This window comes from Anopheles moucheti, chromosome 3 (genome assembly GCF_943734755.1).
Source record: "Anopheles moucheti chromosome 3, idAnoMoucSN_F20_07, whole genome shotgun sequence".
NCBI classification, from domain to species: domain Eukaryota; kingdom Metazoa; phylum Arthropoda; class Insecta; order Diptera; family Culicidae; genus Anopheles; species Anopheles moucheti.
In genome coordinates this window covers 6640354-6657862 of record NC_069141.1, presented here as the reverse complement: position 1 = coordinate 6657862, position 17509 = coordinate 6640354, and the positions used below count along the sequence as shown (strand labels likewise).

At 46.1% G+C, this 17509-nt stretch overlaps 4 protein-coding genes across 5 annotated transcripts in view; 3 read left to right on the top strand and 1 right to left on the bottom strand.

Annotated features, from left to right (window-relative positions):
- Positions 1-584: 584 nt before the first annotated feature.
- LOC128305941 (ATR-interacting protein mus304) lies at positions 585-3791 on the top strand. Its single transcript, XM_053043583.1, has 5 exons — positions 585-795; positions 867-2560; positions 2623-3232; positions 3299-3478; positions 3544-3791. Exons 1-5 carry the CDS (start codon positions 660-662, stop codon positions 3750-3752), a joined length of 2829 nt encoding a protein of 942 aa, XP_052899543.1. The 5' UTR covers positions 585-659; the 3' UTR covers positions 3753-3791.
- An 89-nt stretch (positions 3792-3880) lies between these two features.
- On the bottom strand, positions 3881-5643 carry LOC128305943 (5'-AMP-activated protein kinase subunit beta-2). The gene is made up of 3 exons (XM_053043584.1): positions 4990-5643; positions 4694-4924; positions 3881-4624 (listed from the first exon to the last, which is right to left on the bottom strand). The coding sequence occupies exons 1-3, from the start codon at positions 5473-5475 to the stop codon at positions 4478-4480; spliced, it is 864 nt and encodes a 287-aa protein (XP_052899544.1). The 5' UTR covers positions 5476-5643; the 3' UTR covers positions 3881-4477.
- Positions 5644-5817: 174 nt separating this feature from the next.
- Positions 5818-7476, top strand: LOC128303902 (anaphase-promoting complex subunit 11). The gene is made up of 3 exons (XM_053040987.1): positions 5818-6004; positions 6427-7135; positions 7196-7476. The coding sequence occupies exons 1-2, from the start codon at positions 5986-5988 to the stop codon at positions 6660-6662; spliced, it is 255 nt and encodes an 84-aa protein (XP_052896947.1). The 5' UTR covers positions 5818-5985; the 3' UTR covers positions 6663-7135; positions 7196-7476.
- A 5799-nt stretch (positions 7477-13275) lies between these two features.
- Positions 13276-17509, top strand: part of LOC128303901 (lateral signaling target protein 2 homolog) — a 46548-nt gene continuing 42314 nt past the window's right edge. Inside the window, exons 1-2 of one of the 2 annotated variants that reach the window (XM_053040986.1) lie at positions 13276-13302; positions 14672-16429. In XM_053040986.1, the coding sequence (XP_052896946.1) occupies positions 14880-16429 (1550 nt within the window). In that variant the 5' untranslated portion in view covers positions 13276-13302; positions 14672-14879. Of the gene's footprint in view, positions 13385-14671; positions 16430-17509 lie in introns of both variants that reach the window. The other variant, XM_053040985.1, reaches the window with a different exon arrangement.

Here is a 17509-nt window from a genome sequence, read left to right as displayed (position 1 = left end):
TGAAATATCTGTATATGCCTCAAATCATAAAAAGATTTAGAGAGTTTGTATCAATGAAAGACGTAAAATCATTACAAGGTTTGCAACTTGAATAAACTCAAAAAGAGTTCGCCAACTAGGCTCACATAAGATTTTTCTCTTGTCTTGTTGGAAATGTGTTTTTAGGAGTTTTAGGAGCGCTATTAAATCGTTTTAGATGCAAACTACTGGCCACCTTGCTTCTAAATTGAGAAGAAATGATAAAGGGTGAAAACAAAACGCGTTCAGATCTTCTATGCTCTCAGAATGTACCTCATACTAGTTGATTATTTCGGCACACCTCGTCCAACATTATTCAATTTCTAAACTCCTTTCGATTTAGACAGTCCTGAATATGTCTAAAATTGCTTTCAAATCAAAGTGAGCTAAAAATCACCACTTTTGATTTTAGATCCGTTTCCACATCGTTGAAATATTTCATCGGTTTACACACGCACACACTCCCCGCTGGTGGGAGCTCAAAGCGGTTTGACATATCAACAGAAAGCCGCTCATAAACATCAACAAAACATCACGGCGTGCAGTTTGTTGGGATTTAAGTGTGTATTGTAAATAAAATGTAATTAGTTGTTACTTTGTTCTGTTGTTCATCTCGCGCCCTATCTGTGCACGTGGCCGGAATGTCGAAACGTTCGGGGTACTTCCAGCTGAAGCAACCGTTGGCCTCCAAGAAACCGAAACTCGACATCGAAATCATTCCGAGCCAGCAGTACCATCCACAGCCCAGCACTTCCAAGTCAAGCAATGCACCCAATGGTATGTTTGTGGTGAACTGAAAACTTTCTTTGAACAAATCTGCATAACATTGCGTCGTCTTGCTTTTTAAGGTATGGTAAAAAGTCCGGCAGACAATCTGTGGGACGATGACGATGATGACATTATCGTGCTCGCATCCCAAGCCGCTGAAGCATTCGAGGCGGACATTACGTTCGGAAGGTTTAGCCGGAGTGTAAAATCCAGCACGCAGCAAACGACGGAAGTGGTCACGACAGGGCACGTGGGCACCAAAGGACCGAGAAAGGTACCGGATAAGCTGGTGGCGGAGCTGTTTGCGGACGGAGAGGATGATTACTTTTCGGAAAAGTTGGATGACGATTATCGGAACTTTGACAACGAGATCAATGACTACTTCAACAATAACGATGATGATTTCAATCTGGATGAGTTTAGGCAGCAAGAGCAGGCCCCTTTGGTTGGTGGTAGGCAGGAACCTGTGCCGAAGCTTGAGCCCAAGATTGAGGAAGATTTTAAAACACCCGCACCGGTAATAAAACCGAGCCCGAACGAAGCGCCATCGTTTTCCTTCAAGGAAGATACTCGTTCCACCTTGCGGATAGGGATGTTATTTAGGCCTAAAACTTCAACTGCACAAAAGTTCGCGTCGAATAATTGGACCGCACCGCAGCAAATCACAGCTCCATCAGAAGTGCCAAAAATCGAGCAGGAGATGAAGGAATCGATCACACAAAAGCAGGAACAGGCAAAAGACATACAGGTGAAATTTCTTACCAAGCACGTGGAGCAGCTGGCACAGAAGCTGGAAAGTGTGCAGAAGGATTGTAATGACGCGGTTGAAAAGCTACAGGTGAAGGATGGTGAGGTGTCGATGTTGCGGTACGAGCTGAAGATGGTGAAAACCACCAATGAGCAGCTGCGACTTGAGAAGATGCGCGAAAAAGAAACGATCCAGAAGGATTGGATCGAAAAGATGAAGAATCTCGAGAAAACTATCTCGGCGCAGAAGGTAGAGAATGAATTTAAGGAGATGGAAATAATGAATCTGAAGTCGAAGCGTTTAAACGCTACGATGCGAAGCAGTGAGGTGCGTGACGGTGTGGAAGCTCCGAAAACCTCGGCACGGTCAGAATCTAACGCCACTACAGAGGCTAACAATCTTGTCCATTATGAAGCTGTCCTGTCCAGTATGATACCGAAGCTGTCGCTCACCGTACCGGTCGATCAGTACGAGAAGCTTCACTTCGATCCGCACTTGTTCGTAAATCCATTTGCTATTTCAGCGCAGGGACGCAAACTTCGCAAGTATTCCAGAATCACACGGAACGAGTTTACGATCGCCGATCAGTTCGTGTTACTGCAAACGTGCCTTTCTCAACTGCTAAGCGACGTTGCAACTAATGGTGGAGCATCGAACGCGCTGCAGCTAACTAGCGATAAGTTTCCCTGCGTAGCGATCGCAACGGAGAACGGACTGAACGAGATCTTCTTTTACTGTCAGCGGTTGAGCAAGCAGAAAGAAGCCGAAATGCGGGCTAGTGGGTCGAACCGATCTAGTGAACGTAGCGTACAGGGGCGCCCGAGGAGCAAAATGGAACTCACCATACCGGTGAACATTTTTCAGCAGGAGAAATTATTTGTTGGCGAACAGGCGATCGTTATACGGCGTTTCCTGGCGCTGGTGGCTTTATATTGTAGAATATCGAACGAGCTAGTAGTGGAGAAATTGCTCAAGGACGGTCTCGTAGCGCGACTTGCAAATGGTATTAAACAAATCAGTGATGCTGTAAGTTGAACATTAAAATTGAAATTAAACATGAAACATAACTAAACACCTTTCCCTTCCAGAGTTTCTTGGTCGCACTGCACGGGATGATTACGGGTGCGGCCGCTCTACTGAACGGTATGAGTTTCCGTTCTAGACGGATGAAGCAGTACGGTGAACACGGCATCCAACTGATACAGTTGTTCCGCTCAATCGTACTCTGTCAAACCGATGCTCCATCATCGCTGGCGGAACTGTCCGACTTTCTGCGCCATTTGTCCCAGATTACGGACGGCAGTGTGAAACAGCTGCTGGATCGTCTCTGCATCGACCCGTCGACCCATCAACCCGACAATCGTAAATCGAGTCGGAAGCAGTATCGGTTAAAATCGATCAGCTTTTCACAAGAGACATGCACGCTGCAGATGTATGCTGCACTGCTGGAGAGTTCCGTTCGGCATCACGTACCGTACAAAGGATGGCAGTTGAAACCGTTACTGAAGAACGCGGAAAATACGATACACTTCCTGCGCAACGTGCTGCTACAGCCGGTCGGATGGGTACGATCGTTTTACGACCGGAACGATCCGCCTGGATGCGAACTTTGTCACATCCGGACAGTGGCCGCGTTCGTTACGCTACTACACCGTGTACTGTTGTGTTGGAATCAACGGACCGTGCATGAGGAAGAAGGTTTGCTTGGGAACTCGTGAATGTGAAACAAACAACGATAGCGTTATGCTCTATATTTCGTTTTAGATGTAAGCAGAATTCAACGAATTGCACAGCACGCAGTCCTTTTGCTGTACGATCTATTCCAGACGGCATACCACAAAAAGTTGCTACGACTCGGTGGCCACACGGTTCGGTACCGGCTCAGGGTAGTGCACAATTGGCTCAAGATGTACGAGAAAGATTTCAATTTTCACCCCATTCACAGTAAGTAGTCGTTGTCATCTTTCTGACCGTGTGCGAAGAATTTAAGTGGATTGGATTCGTTTTAGGCACCACGATTGGTATGCTAGATATGCGGCTCTTGATGAGCGATCCACTACGATCCTCGCTCGAGGCGGAAAGTGAAGAATCGGAGCAGGAAAAGAAAGCGGCCACGGGTGAAGATGCTCGTAAAGCTGAGAACAAAACATTGGTGGACGAATTATTTAATGTTTTTTTCACTACCTACCATAGTAAAAATGCTACGCTTTTGGAATAGAGTGGAGGTCCCGGGTGAGGGATGTTCTTGCTTCATGTACCTTTTTCGCTTTCTGATCCTTCGTAAGCGCTTCAACGTCGATGACACAAGCAGAACTGCTACTGGGATGAACAAGGTTTTGTGAAGTGTGAAAAACTTTATTCTTGGTTTAACCGATACATCATATTCAGCATATTTACACGAAGATTCGTCATCGTAAGCCATCGTCATTTTAAACTGAAAGCAATTAAAAACATGTCGCGTAATTTGCCCTTGTTTTTCCCTATCCTTTGTTGCATTGTACAAATAATTTTCTCCAGGCACGCGCTTCCTATGCAATATTTGTTTTCCATCCCGTTCTCGAATCGTGTCGCGGACATTTTGTCTAGGTAACTACAAACTATGCAATATAATCAACAAACTGTGAGGAATAAAATACATGTAGCTTTTTGTGACCCTGGTGGTCAATTTATGTAACACCTGCTCTTCATAGTTATATCCATTCATCCCCCTATAAAATAGGACACAAACCAACAGGAACCAATCAATCTGAATGTGTATGTATGTATGTGTTTGTCCTCTTTTTTATAAATCAACCATCCTTGGTTGTAAGCTTATCAGCTTTGGTTTTTCGTTTTTTGGATAATCCCATAGTGTCCCCTATCTAATTACTCCTCCCGATCTGTTGGCCTCCTACAGGAGCTCAAATCGGATAGGAAATATATGAAACCCACCACCCACCACATCTAGATCGGTTTGTAGAGCAGCGTGGTGACGTATTTCTTCCGGTAGCGATGCGTCGCACTCAGCACCATGACACCGTCCTTGATCGAAAGGGCGTACAGGTGATTCAGCATGACGTGGTTCGGTTCGGGAAGAAGTGTTGGTTCACACTGGATGGAAAGAAAGAAAGATTCTTCAGTGTGGATTGTGTATTGGCCTGCAAAACCTCAATTTCTTACCGACAATGGAGTGTCCTTGTTAAGAATGACCTGCAGCAGATGGGGCGGCAGTATGGGCGGTCCCGATTCCTTACCCCAAGGTCTGGCAGTTGGGATATCTTGGCCCCACTCTTTCGATTCATCTTTGCCCGTATCTTCGCTGTCCTTGGCCAGCGCTTGGAATACTTCAAAATCGGACTGACGCACCGTAACAAGATTGTTCGTAAAGCCCGAGTCGTTTTCAACATTTTTCTGCAACACATATTATTGGGGGATATATAGACGCGTGTTAGCAACATTAGCCATATTACGCTTACCAGTTTTGGATCATGCTTCCATTCGCCATCGACGAGAAACTTATACTGGTGGTCCCCTTCCGGGATGTTGATGATGGTGACGAAATCTGCGTGCGACTTCACCATCGGTAGAACCTTCCACTGGGAGAACGTTCCGCTGATGAACACCTGCTTGCCACCACCGTCCCACTTGAACACGGTCGGCAGTGTGGTGGACTGCGGTTCCTCCTCTTGTGGTCCACCCGCAGCTGGCAAATCGGACGGTGTCGTGCCCTCGGACATGGTGCTGGATCGTTTTCGTGGTTCGCGCATGAACTCGGGATCCGGAACGGACTTGGAATAACCGTACGGTTCCACCTCCTCCTCGGTCACAAACGGATGGCCGTAGATGTGTGGTTTGCGATCGAACACAAACGCCTGATCGTCCTTCATCGGAGAGCCCGGAATTGGATCATTGGATCCCGATTTATGGCGCTCCCGGGGTAAATTACTTCCCGCGTTTCCCATTGCGCAAAAGTGAGTTAACCTACCGGAGGAGGAGAAACTATTACTCGAACGGAATGAAAAAAACTACAAAACGTTTGAACAAAAGCTGGGAATTTCACTGGGTTTGCCTTGTAGTGTAATATGTTTTTGGCTTTTGCGTGTTCTGCGTATTTTGGTCGAGAATGTTTTTATGCAGCGAACGGATTGACAGCTGTCAATCGCAGTAGCTGAAATGCACGTATGCAGCCAGCTAGGGATCGGGTTGCGTTCGTTTTAATGGCACTAGATGGCAGCACTGCAACCGCACGCGAGGATGTGTGCGTGTATCGAGTGCCAGCTGTCAAACAGCACGGAACAGCCGAACAAAACACAAAACAAACGGGTGAACAAAAAGGCAGGATTTTTGTTCCTGCTGTGCGTTGTAGGTGCTTTTTCCAACCATTTTCCCGGTTTAATGTGCTGTATTGGGAGAGTGTGATAAGTGGACATTTTTCAAGCCGTATCCTGACCCCGAATGTGGCTGCCATTAGGATGAAAGTCACGGTTAAAAGTAAGTAACATCGTATCCATTGTAGCTGTCTCGCGTGTGCAGTGCATCACGCGGGGTGCGTGGATAAAATCGACCGGAAGGGTCACGCGCATCCCGGCAGCATGGATGGAAAAGCGTGGAAAACTGTCATTTGGAAAATTCGCTCGATAGAGTGTGTACCGTGTGCTGTTGTAACATGCGGCCGCTAGAAGAGAGTTTTTGGTGCTGAGAGTGGAGCCCACCACAGGGATAGAGAACCAGCCACCAGCTGAAGGGGAAAAAGGGGTCAGGTTTATGCATATCGATTTTCCCGCACCGCAGTGGGCAATCCTTGCGTCACGCTCGTCCGTTTTGCCGTGATATACGTGTTATACACCAGTTTAATTTTGCCATTTAACTGTACCGTTCCCGTTTTGGTGCCATTTTCCCCCGGTTTGTTGCAGGTTGGATGGGTGTCGCTGTCTGGAAATGGTTGGCCAACGATGACAACTGCGGCATCTGTCGTATGGCGTTCGAGGGCTGCTGTCCGGATTGCACGCTGCCCGGTGACGATTGTCCGCTCGTGTGGGGCGCCTGTTCCCATTGCTTCCACATGCACTGCATCGTAAAGTGGCTGAACTCGCAAGCGAACCAACAGTGTCCGATGTGCCGACAGGCGTGGAAATTCAACGACAAGTAGGGTGCCCAACGACCAGCTCCGTTGACGCAACGCAGGTGTTGAAGCGATAATAATAATTCTAATCTAAAGATAATAGTTATGACCACACGGACTAGTTTTGCAAAGGAACATGATTAAGTGACAATCCACTTTCGGGCAGTAGCGGGCGAAAGTGCACGAGGTGTTAGGAAAAGGTGTACGCCATAGAATTAGTACAGTGTAACGCAGGGCAAGTGCAGTGCTGTGTGCTCAATATTGGCCATATAGAATAGAATCCGTATCAGGTGCTCGTGTTGCCCTTGCGTGTGTTTGTGCGCCTAATGAGTTTCAAGCATTGTGCAAATTGTTTGCAGAAACACAGGCATTTCTTAGAAAAAAGTGCTATTAGTGCAGTGGTACGCATAAAAATATTCCATAGTATCCTTAAGCGTGATTTACTACGTCTGTTCCTAGAAGTTTTCTTGAGCAAAATCAGCAGCAGCGATATCGGAAAGGTAAGAAAATATTTGCTCATAACTATGTTGCTCAAAGAAATGTATTTTGATCTATTTTAGATACAATAAAGGAAAAAGATAATTATGTGAGCGTCACAGTCAAGGCGCAAAGTCGTTGGGCCTTACTGCAACATCATGCTGTTAGAAGCAGTATATAAATATAAAAGGAAGAATTTCCCGAGGGGACCGAATTGCGGATTTTTGTTAAATTAGCACACACAGGCACGATACTAGACGCCAGAATGCATCTCTTATCTGTGGCTGGTCTTTGTGTGTTAAAAATAACAAAGAATGTGCCGATGACGAGTGCATCGGTGCAGTTTCATCGTTTAAGGTGCCTTCCAAATAGGTGTGAGAGGCATTGCTAATGTGCAAATATTTGAAATAATTAAATCAAATTTACAATTTTTGTGAAACCAAACACTACTTACTGAACGAGACCAAACATCGATTGTGCTTTAATTATTTAAAAGAAAAAAGTTTGTTTATTTATTGGGCACATGCACTGTGGCCCCCTTTTGTAAAGGAATGCGGCAAAATAAATAAATTACTCCGTCGACAAGTTGGCTCATTGCAATCGAAAAAGCATCGGTGGCATTAAAGCCACTACTTCCTTCCGGCATTGTTTTGTTAAATGGTTGGTACAGAGGTGCTACAAACACTGCAAAGCATGGGTCTTCATAGGGTTTTGTTTGTTGCATTTCCTATCTTCCTATTAAGGGTGTAATAGTGAAGGTAACTGATGCATTTTATCGTCTCGTGTGCGCTCAGCTATGCGTGTAAATGGCCCAATAAAATCGTTGGTGTTGCAAAGATGTCAGCACGAGTTTGGGCGTTTGAAAGTAATTTGCAGTGAGCAATTTAAATGTAAAATGATTCCGTTACGTAATTAATCTTTCCTTTCTTCATTTTCGCAACCCCCAGAAAAAAGCTGTTTGTTTGTGCGTTTCTGAAGCAGTGCAAATGGATGAACATCCAAATGGTATTCCAAATTTAAACTCTTTCCTGAATGATCATAGCGATCGTTGGTTTGGTGACGGATCAGCAAAAAATCTTTCTGCCCCGTGTGGATGCGTTATTTATCGGTCGGCGCGGATAAAAGCGAACATCAAACTGAACCGATGGATCGCTGTCTTATTATAGCAACACCCGCAATATCCGGTACAAACACTCGCGACTGTGCTGTACGATGAACGGCGGGTCAGTAGAGGTTTCTATCGTTCGGAACGTCTGGATCAAAGCACAGATGGTGGACAGATGATAGAACGATTGTTTGCCACAAGAAACGGCCAGAAACAGACTAGATTAAAGAGTAAACCAACTTAAAGGTCAGTCGAGCGCGTAAATCCGACAGTTTGTTGTGTGTGTAGCGTACGAAAACAGATAACTTTATGCCTTTCTGACGTACTCACCGAAGATTCGAATATTCGGTGTAGGAAGCGACACACACTCTTCGCTTATTTGTTTTAACTTTAAACAGTTTTTTTTAGAAACTCGTGTCTGTCGCGTGCCCCATGCTGTTGTATACACCTTATGTTTTCTGTTTTACTAAGCGACTCTGAAACTGTGAACGAACGCGCAATGGTGTCACTGATTTGCATAATTTCACCCATTGAAAACCGTCAAATAAATCGGGCTCGGGTGGAAGAAACAAAGCTAACAAAACATAACATTAGCGGCATCGTAAATGAATTCTTTCCCCCCCATAACGGTCGGGTTTCACGTTCACCGACACGTTCTTTATCATATTTCGTGAACAATACACGACCGCGCGCGAAGGGTTTGGAAGAAACGGCGTGGATCTTATGCTTTACAAGGCGCCAAAGAATGAAGCGGAGCGGTATGGTTGTAAAAATATGTGGCCTAAATATTAGTTGCTCTATTTAGGACTCGTTGTACTAATTTCCCTGTTTTAATAGGAGGGAAATACAATTAGGATAGAAAACCTGCATCGTTAGGTAGAGAAGGGTAAGATTGATCAGTAGTTGGGTTCTGTTTAATCAGTGCATCCAACAAATGTAGGTGTGTTATGTATTTTGTTTTTCATTTTAACTGGCTCTAGTGAACATGATGCTGATCAGCTTGTTGGAGAGTCGCAAGATGAAAGCCCCAGCGTGGCACCAGTTGAAATGTAAATTGACTGCGACGAAGTCAAGCAATGGTGCGTGGTGAACATAATCTCCTTGGCTTCGCCGTATTTTTTTTTAGACCCGGCTTCCAGCAGACAACCCCTTTTCAGAAGTTACTCCCCGAACAAGCAAAGGAAGGAAATATTATCGTAATAGAATTATGAGTATCATATTTTTAGAACATTAACCACCGCAAACGAAGAGACGGTACTGAACACGGGTGGCGTTGTCGGGATTGCTTTGCCGGTAAAGCAAAGGAGGACGCAAAAAAAAGCGAAATTAAATAACAACGCACTCCTTACCGTGTGGGTGGTGGTAATGAGATTTGCCTTTCTAGATGCCGGAAGGTAAATGGCTTTGCAATAGGCAAAGGTGGAAAGACGCGCTCTGAGACCTGGGTGTACGGTGATGTGCGTTACACGGGCGGTTTCGGTTAGTATGACAAATAGTCCGCCCGCGGGGAAACGATTTATCGACAAGTAATTCAATTACGCGCTGCTAACACTATCGCTGCAAGCTCACCACATCCACAACCATCGCACGGGCGGTTCTCTTGTACTCCCATGGTGGGTAACGACTGTGCGTACTGCGTTACAACAGGGCATTGGCACACGCCCTGCTTTTTTTGTTTTCTAGCAAGCGAAAACGGGAAGCACAGAACTGAAGAAAGCGATACTGAGCGCCGCGTGTATCGTGAGACAATGCATTAATCAAAAAGCCTAGCGCTGTTTTGTGTGTGGTCAGTAAGGAACTATGAAAGTCGCAATGTTGCAATTTGTTTCAGATGTTAAAGATTGCACATCGAATGGGTTATTGATTCTTGGTGATTACATTGAATGGTTTAAAATAAAATGTAAAAATGTGTAAAAAGTTGATAAGATGATTTGATGTTGAATTAAGGGTGATATTCTGAAGTGTTCCCAGTCCGGAGGTCCTCTTCGAAAGATAGGCCGAAAAGTTAGAATACACCTGTTCGACGCAATGAGAATTTTCGTACAACTGTTAGAACTCCTCAGGCTTCGACGAGTGAGTCAGAAGACCTTCGGACAACACAACTCTTATAATCGCTAAAGGTCGTCCATCTGGAAAAAGGAGTGATTGTTGGGGTAATCTAGGAGAGAGATAGAGTAAGAGCATTGTAATATGTACATACAAAGTTGATTTCATAATTTTTAGACATATTCATTAACATCATTTGAGGTATTGCTATCGCAAGATGTGGAATAAGGAGGATACTCCGTTCGAGTATTACTTTTACATTAGAACTGTCACTGAGCGGAGATAGATTTTCCCCTTTTTTTAGCTCCAGTCACTTCCGACATCCAGCCAATCCTCTCACACGAACGGTGGCGCTATTTTTAGCCGAAGCTTTTTCTCAAACCTCGCTTCATCTTAAACTGCCCGCCAACAGCTTGACAGTCAATTTATTATCGAGACCAACGCGGAAAGATCCGGGAACGATTTGCGTGCAAATCATCCACCGCTCCAGCTGGCACTTCCAGCCAGCACGGGCAGCAAGACAGGAGAAGTAAACGAACGGAACTCCCTTACATTTAACCCCGTATGGTTAGATTCGATTTCCCTGTGAACGATATGGCCTGCGAACTGTGGAGACAGAGTGTCAGTCGATGGATAGATAAATTATGCCATCTCTTCCAGGGGTTTGGGAGCCGTTAGAAAGGTTGCTCCCATGGTACAGGCACGTGTTCTTCCGTAGATCCACACGCCTCCCGTCGCGTGGGGCTCGTTCGGTTTCGGGCAAAAGTGCGTTTGGGCGTTATCGTGTTGCGGCACACGAAGGGAGAAAATTAGTTGCATTTAAAGCGCGCACAGCGTGAAAAGTGCACAGCATCAGAGCGGTCTGAAGCTGAGCTTTGGTGGTAATAAATTACTGCGTGAACTAATCGTTGCGCGTCGGAGTGAGTGCATGTGAAATCGTAACTACAGCTGTCCATTAGCTGATCAAGTTCGCAACAGGGTGCACTCTGGCGGTCTTCCGAAAACGATTTCGCATTGAGAACTCGATTCCTGGGTACCGAGGAGATTATCCTTCCGCACACGGGTCAGAAGTATTTAATCGCCGGCTCGTGGTGCAAATCGATCGGGCCGGCCCGACATTCGATACTGGCGGGACACACAATTGGCCGGCGTACATACGTAATGCGCATTAGGAGGGTTATTTGATTGGGCGCAGGGTAAAACGCACGTGTCCCGGCGTGCTACTGTTCCGGATGGGAACGACGGAGGGAGTTGCACGACGCCGGGTACGTCCCATGCGGAAGCGCTCTAATCGATGGCTAAAACGGTGCAATAAAGCCACTGAAGGGCGCCAAACGGTAACAGATGTGTAGGTGTAGGTGGAAAGTATCGAGTTTGAATTTAATCTTTATCCTTGTTGCTTGTGCGTGTGTCCGCGAACGAAGAAGCAAAGACGCCCAATCCGTATGAGCGGGTATTATCGGGGTGTTGGCAGTTTATTGCACAGCAAATACGATTACATCGACTATCTATCTATTCATGGATCATGCGTAAAACAAATGGGAATTACTGTTGTAAGGCTAGCGATAACAGCACGTGACAAAAACGTGACGTAAAATATGTTGTTCGATTCGTTTGGGCAGGACGAAAGGTGATTTATGGTCCAATTTATTGTGCGGAGGTACATCATTTCGAAGTGCATCTCTTCGTATTGCAGGAGATATCTGTTGTAACCTTGTAGCATTTATAGCTCTTTTATGTTATTGCTCTACCGCTACATATAAACGTATGCTTCGGGATTTATAACAGGGAATGATTCGTTTTGTCCTAGTCTGACGATGGGTTCTACTATTTCTTTGGAAGGATTGCTTTTCTTTAAAAAAGCAAACTTTACGCTCACGCAGAACGAGGCGTTAGGAAAGTCGTACGAAGAGCACAAAAACAGAACAAAAAGGTCTTTAAAACGCATAATGCACGAAACGTACGCATGACGTGCGCGGTTTGAGTGTTAGGAGGCATTCCAATAATTTATGTGACTGTTTTTTTTATGAATTTCAAGTGGATGATCCTTCGGGAAATCTTTCTCAGAATGTTTCCAGGATGTGTAAAATATTGTTATGTAGTAAAAAAAGATTGTTTGTTTCCAATGAGGGTATTTTATAAGCTCGACTTTATTTTTAAACATCTAAATCTGTTGCTTTATTCCCCTTTTTGATGAATGTCAATGCATTGCTGCACTCTCCTCATAGTGCCAGCAACGTTATAGCGTTCTCGTTGGTGCATAGATCGATGATGATGATGATGATGAGCATGATCATACCAGATGATGGCGTGCATTGCGTTAGTGGTGGTGTTATGCTTAAGCAGGGCTCTTCAACGGTTTGTGGAAGCTACATTAATTAATTTTTCTTTCGAAAAATCATCATTCAATAATTATGTTGCATTATCAGATAGCATTTTATAAAATAAAGAATTAAGTTAAATTATTAATTTTGCAGATTTCGTATTATTTTGGTGCAGATTTTCACACGACATAATCAGTCCAAAACTCCGTACACAGGACTGAGTATCCTGTTACAAATAAATGGCAGGCTTTTTAGACCTTTTGAAGTTGTTGTACCGGTAAAAAGAAGAGAAATTAGCTGATTAGTTATACGCTTTCAAGTAATGGGTGTGGGTGTTGGAAAAAATAAGTGATAATCGTTCTGTATGACGTTTTAAAATTTGTATTATTTTTTAAGATGTAGATTTTACGCAGAACAGGACCGGTACCAAATCGTAGCCGGACCGCTCACTCGTACACAACATTATTTTAAAAGGTTGATTATAATCTTTAAGATATAGTATCATCATGTTTCAAGTCTTCGAAAACCCCTGCATTCACGTTCATTTCTCGCACTGCGTACTCGCCAGGTTTCCAAGTGTTGGTTGAGCGCACAGCACACGCATACCAGCGGGCTGTAATGTTTCGGTTGCGTTTGGTCGGTGCGTTCGCGGACGGTCGTCAATACGCGGTTGGCTTTGTCCGGGTACGGTGGTTGGTCGTTGGTCGTGTTTCATGTAGGCATCGCGATAGAACCGTCGATAGGTCGCCAAAGGGGTTGTGCCAAAAGTTGTGCTGTGTTGCTACAAAAAGCGAAGGGTTGGTCAGTCCTCCGTTCCCGTGTGTTCGTTGGGGGGTATATGCAGTACATGTGACACTGTTTTATGTTTCGCGGTCGCAGTGTTTACGCAGTGAAGTTGAGGGGGAGAGGTAGAAGATGTGGTTTTTATTTAAAAGAAAAAATATTCCAAAACGACCAAATCCGGCTCGACAAAATAATAGTTTTGGATGTGCTGTGCATAGAGCAGTGTGAAGTGTGTGTTGTGGATTGATAGGGAGGTTTTTACCCTACCGGCAGTGGCCAAACTTCAGTACAACTGCACGTACATCAAACCCGTACAATCACCGCTACCCTTGGGAAGATAGTGTTCAATTGGGGCGCTTGTTATTTGTGTCACTTTTTATGCGCACCTACAGTGACGATATCGTTCGCGTTCTAGTAGACGGTTTTGGATGCGTGTAGGCAACAAAAAGCCCCGTGTGTCTGATAATGGGGGGGGATTTTGTTTTGTAGCTGTTGTCTCTGTGTATAAGCATTATCTGGAGGTGCCTAAAGTGCAACCCTTACAAGGTTTAGCAGGTGTTTCCTTTGTAGCAGCGCTTGACGTGTGAGCTGCGAATGCTTTCTCGCGGGATTTCTCGTCGCCCCATGGTTTTCGGTCGGTCTCACAGATGTGTCGCGCCGCGTCTTGTGCCCTGGGTCCTTACCTTACTGTTTTCTCCTTCTCCCTTCTTGGGTGATGCTGTGCAGGGTACGGGAAAGTAGGCCGCGCATTCGAGTGCAGTTTCCGACCGTTGTATGTGTGCATTGTTTGTATGTCAAGCGCGCGCAGTGTAAGTGGCCCCAAAAACCGGCGGGACCCTAGTCCCTTTGTGGGTTATCTCTCGGGTTGAAGGGGGTTGTGATTGAAAGTGAGCTTGATGGAGATCGCACTGGTTGAGAAGGTTCTAATCAAGCCCGTTGTTCGCGTACCGCAGGATGTCAATGTGTGAGGTGTCACGTTGAATTCTAGTCGAGCAATGCCTTGAAGGTGATATTGATATCTTGCCACAGTTCTAACCCCGCTAAAACGTGCCCTTCTGGAGTGGTGGAATGGTGGACGAGCTGAGTCAGTGCTTTACACAAAACACGTCAGGTTGGCAATAACACGCCGAGACACAGTGAAGTGTGATGCCGTTTAATAGCGATCGTATAGCCGGGTTTTGAGAGGTGCGTCGTGTTCTGGTGATACCGCGAGGCGGGGCATTGATGGTAGATGAATGTTTATCGAGGTGCGATGAATGCTAACGAGCAATTTTTCTCTTCTCTTGTCCATGGGTGAATAGTAACTGCATCATAAGCCACGTACGTTCAGCTGTGTTTTACGGAGTGAATCATGTGATCGTGACCGGTTGCGAGCGATCGTAACATGTAACGCGCATTTAAGATAGTTTTGCATATCGTGGAGTTTGTGTGTGTTTGTGTCGTTATACCGACAGAATAACGAATTGAGAAGTTTAGGTGTGAAAAGAGCATCATCGTAATTTGGTGGTCATGTTGGGGATAAGTAAGAAGCCGGGTCCACCGGTACCGCCGCGACCCAGTGCAGCTGCCGTTGCGACGGCCCTCGCAAAACAGCGTGAAAACTCACCCTCCCCGAACGGAGGGACGCGGGGAAACAGTGGGAATGGGATGGTCGGTATGGCTACGCTAAAGCCACCCCATCCCGGACGTACCGTAGTGTACAAGTCGCCGGATTTCGATCAACCGCAGGCAAGAAATCGGTCCCACTTGTCCAGCTTTGGTGGGTCCGTACCGGAACAGCTGCAGGGATCTCCGAATCCGAGCACCAAACGTAACGCGATCTATCACGATAGTCCCGGCCAGAGTCCGCGAGCGATGGAGAGAAAACTGCTCACCCCAGCTGGTGGTGGTGTGATGTATCGATCCACCTGCAGTATAGTGGAGATCAACACTAGCCCAAGTACGTCTGGATCTAGCTCGGTGTCTACCTCACCGGTAGCTACGCTCCAGAAGCACTCGGCGGATCAGATGTCTTCCAAATTGCAGAAAGACTCCCTTACGATGGCCCCGATAGCTCGAAGACGTGTGCGCACCGGTGACTCACACTCGAGTGAAGGATCTCCGGAAACGTCCGAGGTGATCATCGTCAATGGTGGTACGCATGGGAGTAGCATCAGCTTGCTGAGCACTCCCCTATCCCTGGACGACACCGAGAATGGTCGTGGGAAGTCACTGAGCGAGTGTGACAGTGGAACTGAGCGTGGAGATAGCTCCGGATCTTCCGCATCCGCCGGAAGCACACTGGAGCGGGAGAACAATGCGAAGAATCTCGAAAGTAGCGCCAAGAGTAGTCACTTTACGGAAATCATTATCGGCTCGAACCAGACAAGCACGGTGGTACGAAGTGGTAGCAAACCGAACATTGCCACCGGGAACAGTGTGATACGATCGAACTCGATCCGATTGCCAATCAAGGCAGCGGTAGCGGCAACAGCAACCCCACCACCGATGCATCATCGTCCAGAACCTGAAGGTGGTGAGCATGTGCATCCGTCGAGTGATCACCGTGCCGCAGCTGGAACGACTGGAGCGGGCGTTACGAAATCCCAATCGACCACAACACTCGATCCGGCCACACTCGATTCGAAGCTAAGCGAGAAGAAGTTCGCCTTTCATGAGCTGCTCATTTCGGAGCTGACGGCAATGCGCCAGAAGCAGAAGGAACAGGATCATCAAGATCGTCAAATGGTGAATCAGGTGCATCAGGAAGCGAAGTTAAAGAAGGATGAATCTGCGATCGGAGTCGATCTGGCGAAGATCAACCGTCGGCAGCGCTGTCCGTCGGAGCGGCGCTCGTCCGGCAGTGAGACGGAAACGACCCCGAACGGGACCGCCACTAGACTGCCGAAGATTCGCACCGCCGACTGGATCGAGGTGGGCGACAATGGCAAGCAGGTGGTGCTGTCCAGCTGCCAAATCAGCCTGGAAGATTCGGGCATGGAGGACGAGGAGAAGCTGGACGATGCGTCGTCCGGGGTAGGCGATTCGTGGGACAGCGTAAAGGAAGATGCAGAGGAACGGTGAGTCAAGGTTATGTTTCTTCGCCCGGCATCCTATGCGATAAGGTCCGCGTCGGAACGTGACCTACGGGTGGGAGGTGAATCAGAAGGCCTTTGGATTCTCGCTGATGGAGCACAGCATAAAGTGTTCCGCCTGGGTGGCTTATCGTAGTTTTGTGTGTGTATGTGTGGCCAAATAAATGATAGACATGTGGAATTTGAAAAGGCTGTTTCATACCTCAGTACGAGTATCTGAGTGTCGTCGCTTATCTGTCGTTTATATGACAGTGATAGGGAAGTTGTGATTTTTGGTTCGGGTGACGATAGAATGAGCTGGAAGGGGTGGTTTATTAGCTACTTGCGATAAGTTTTATAGCCGTGACATGGAGTACAATGTAAATACAGATGTATTAAAGTAGCAGAAGGGGCTCTCGTAACTTGGAATCGATCGATCGCAAGTCTTGTTTATTTTATGACATTTCGAGTTGAATTTGTCATAAATTAATATTTTTGACAGTTGAGTTGTTGTGATTGCCTATAATTCTGTTTGTTTTGTGGCTTTTTTAATAATTTCTTGAAGAAAAAATCTGAACGAATATCTTATGTACAATATAACTCCCCAAAGTTCCCACGATTCTGAGGAGTACTGTTGCAAAATGCATCCAATATCGCAAGATATACTCGAAGACATCGTGTCGCTACATTTTATTGCACCACGAATGGCAAAGAATGGAAAGTTGGCGCAACCAGTTCGCGAATTCTGATACTTGCGCACAGCAACTTCGCGTTCCACCAGGTTGGGCCGTTGTCCATCGTAAGTAGAGCATCGATTTTCCCTTTTCGATAGTGTGTATGACCCTTTGAGCAATAAAAAAATGCATACATGACGCCCTTTTTTTGTTGTCGTAGCCCCCACATTGCCCGTGTTGTTGCAGGTCGCCCGTCAGCAGCTGGATCAGTGTGGCCGTTGGTTGTCGATCGAAGAGGTAGTGAACACCTTTTTTGGGCTCATAACTTACAACCTTGCTGTCTCTCGTGTGCGTGTGCTCCCTCGGCCTATTGATCCCAGAACGAACATGCGCGCACAAGTACAGCGAGTTG

What these genes read in the sequence shown, in the direction of transcription:
- LOC128305941 (XM_053043583.1), top strand. Translation starts at nt 660, where the DNA reads ATGTCGAAACGTTCGGGGTACTTCCAGCTGAAGCAACCGTTGGCCTCC. An exon ending in GTCAAGCAATGCACCCAATG is followed by an intron (nt 796 to 866) that starts GTATGTTTGTGG and finishes TTGCTTTTTAAG; the next exon opens with GTATGGTAAAAAGTCCGGCA. An exon ending in TTAAACAAATCAGTGATGCT is followed by an intron (nt 2,561 to 2,622) that starts GTAAGTTGAACA and finishes TTTCCCTTCCAG; the next exon opens with AGTTTCTTGGTCGCACTGCA.
- LOC128305943 (XM_053043584.1), bottom strand. Translation starts at nt 5,475, where the DNA reads ATGGGAAACGCGGGAAGTAATTTACCCCGGGAGCGCCATAAATCGGGA. An exon ending in GGAAGCATGATCCAAAACTG is followed by an intron (nt 4,925 to 4,989) that starts GTAAGCGTAATA and finishes TATGTGTTGCAG; the next exon opens with AAAAATGTTGAAAACGACTC. An exon ending in ACAAGGACACTCCATTGTCG is followed by an intron (nt 4,625 to 4,693) that starts GTAAGAAATTGA and finishes CTTTCCATCCAG; the next exon opens with TGTGAACCAACACTTCTTCC.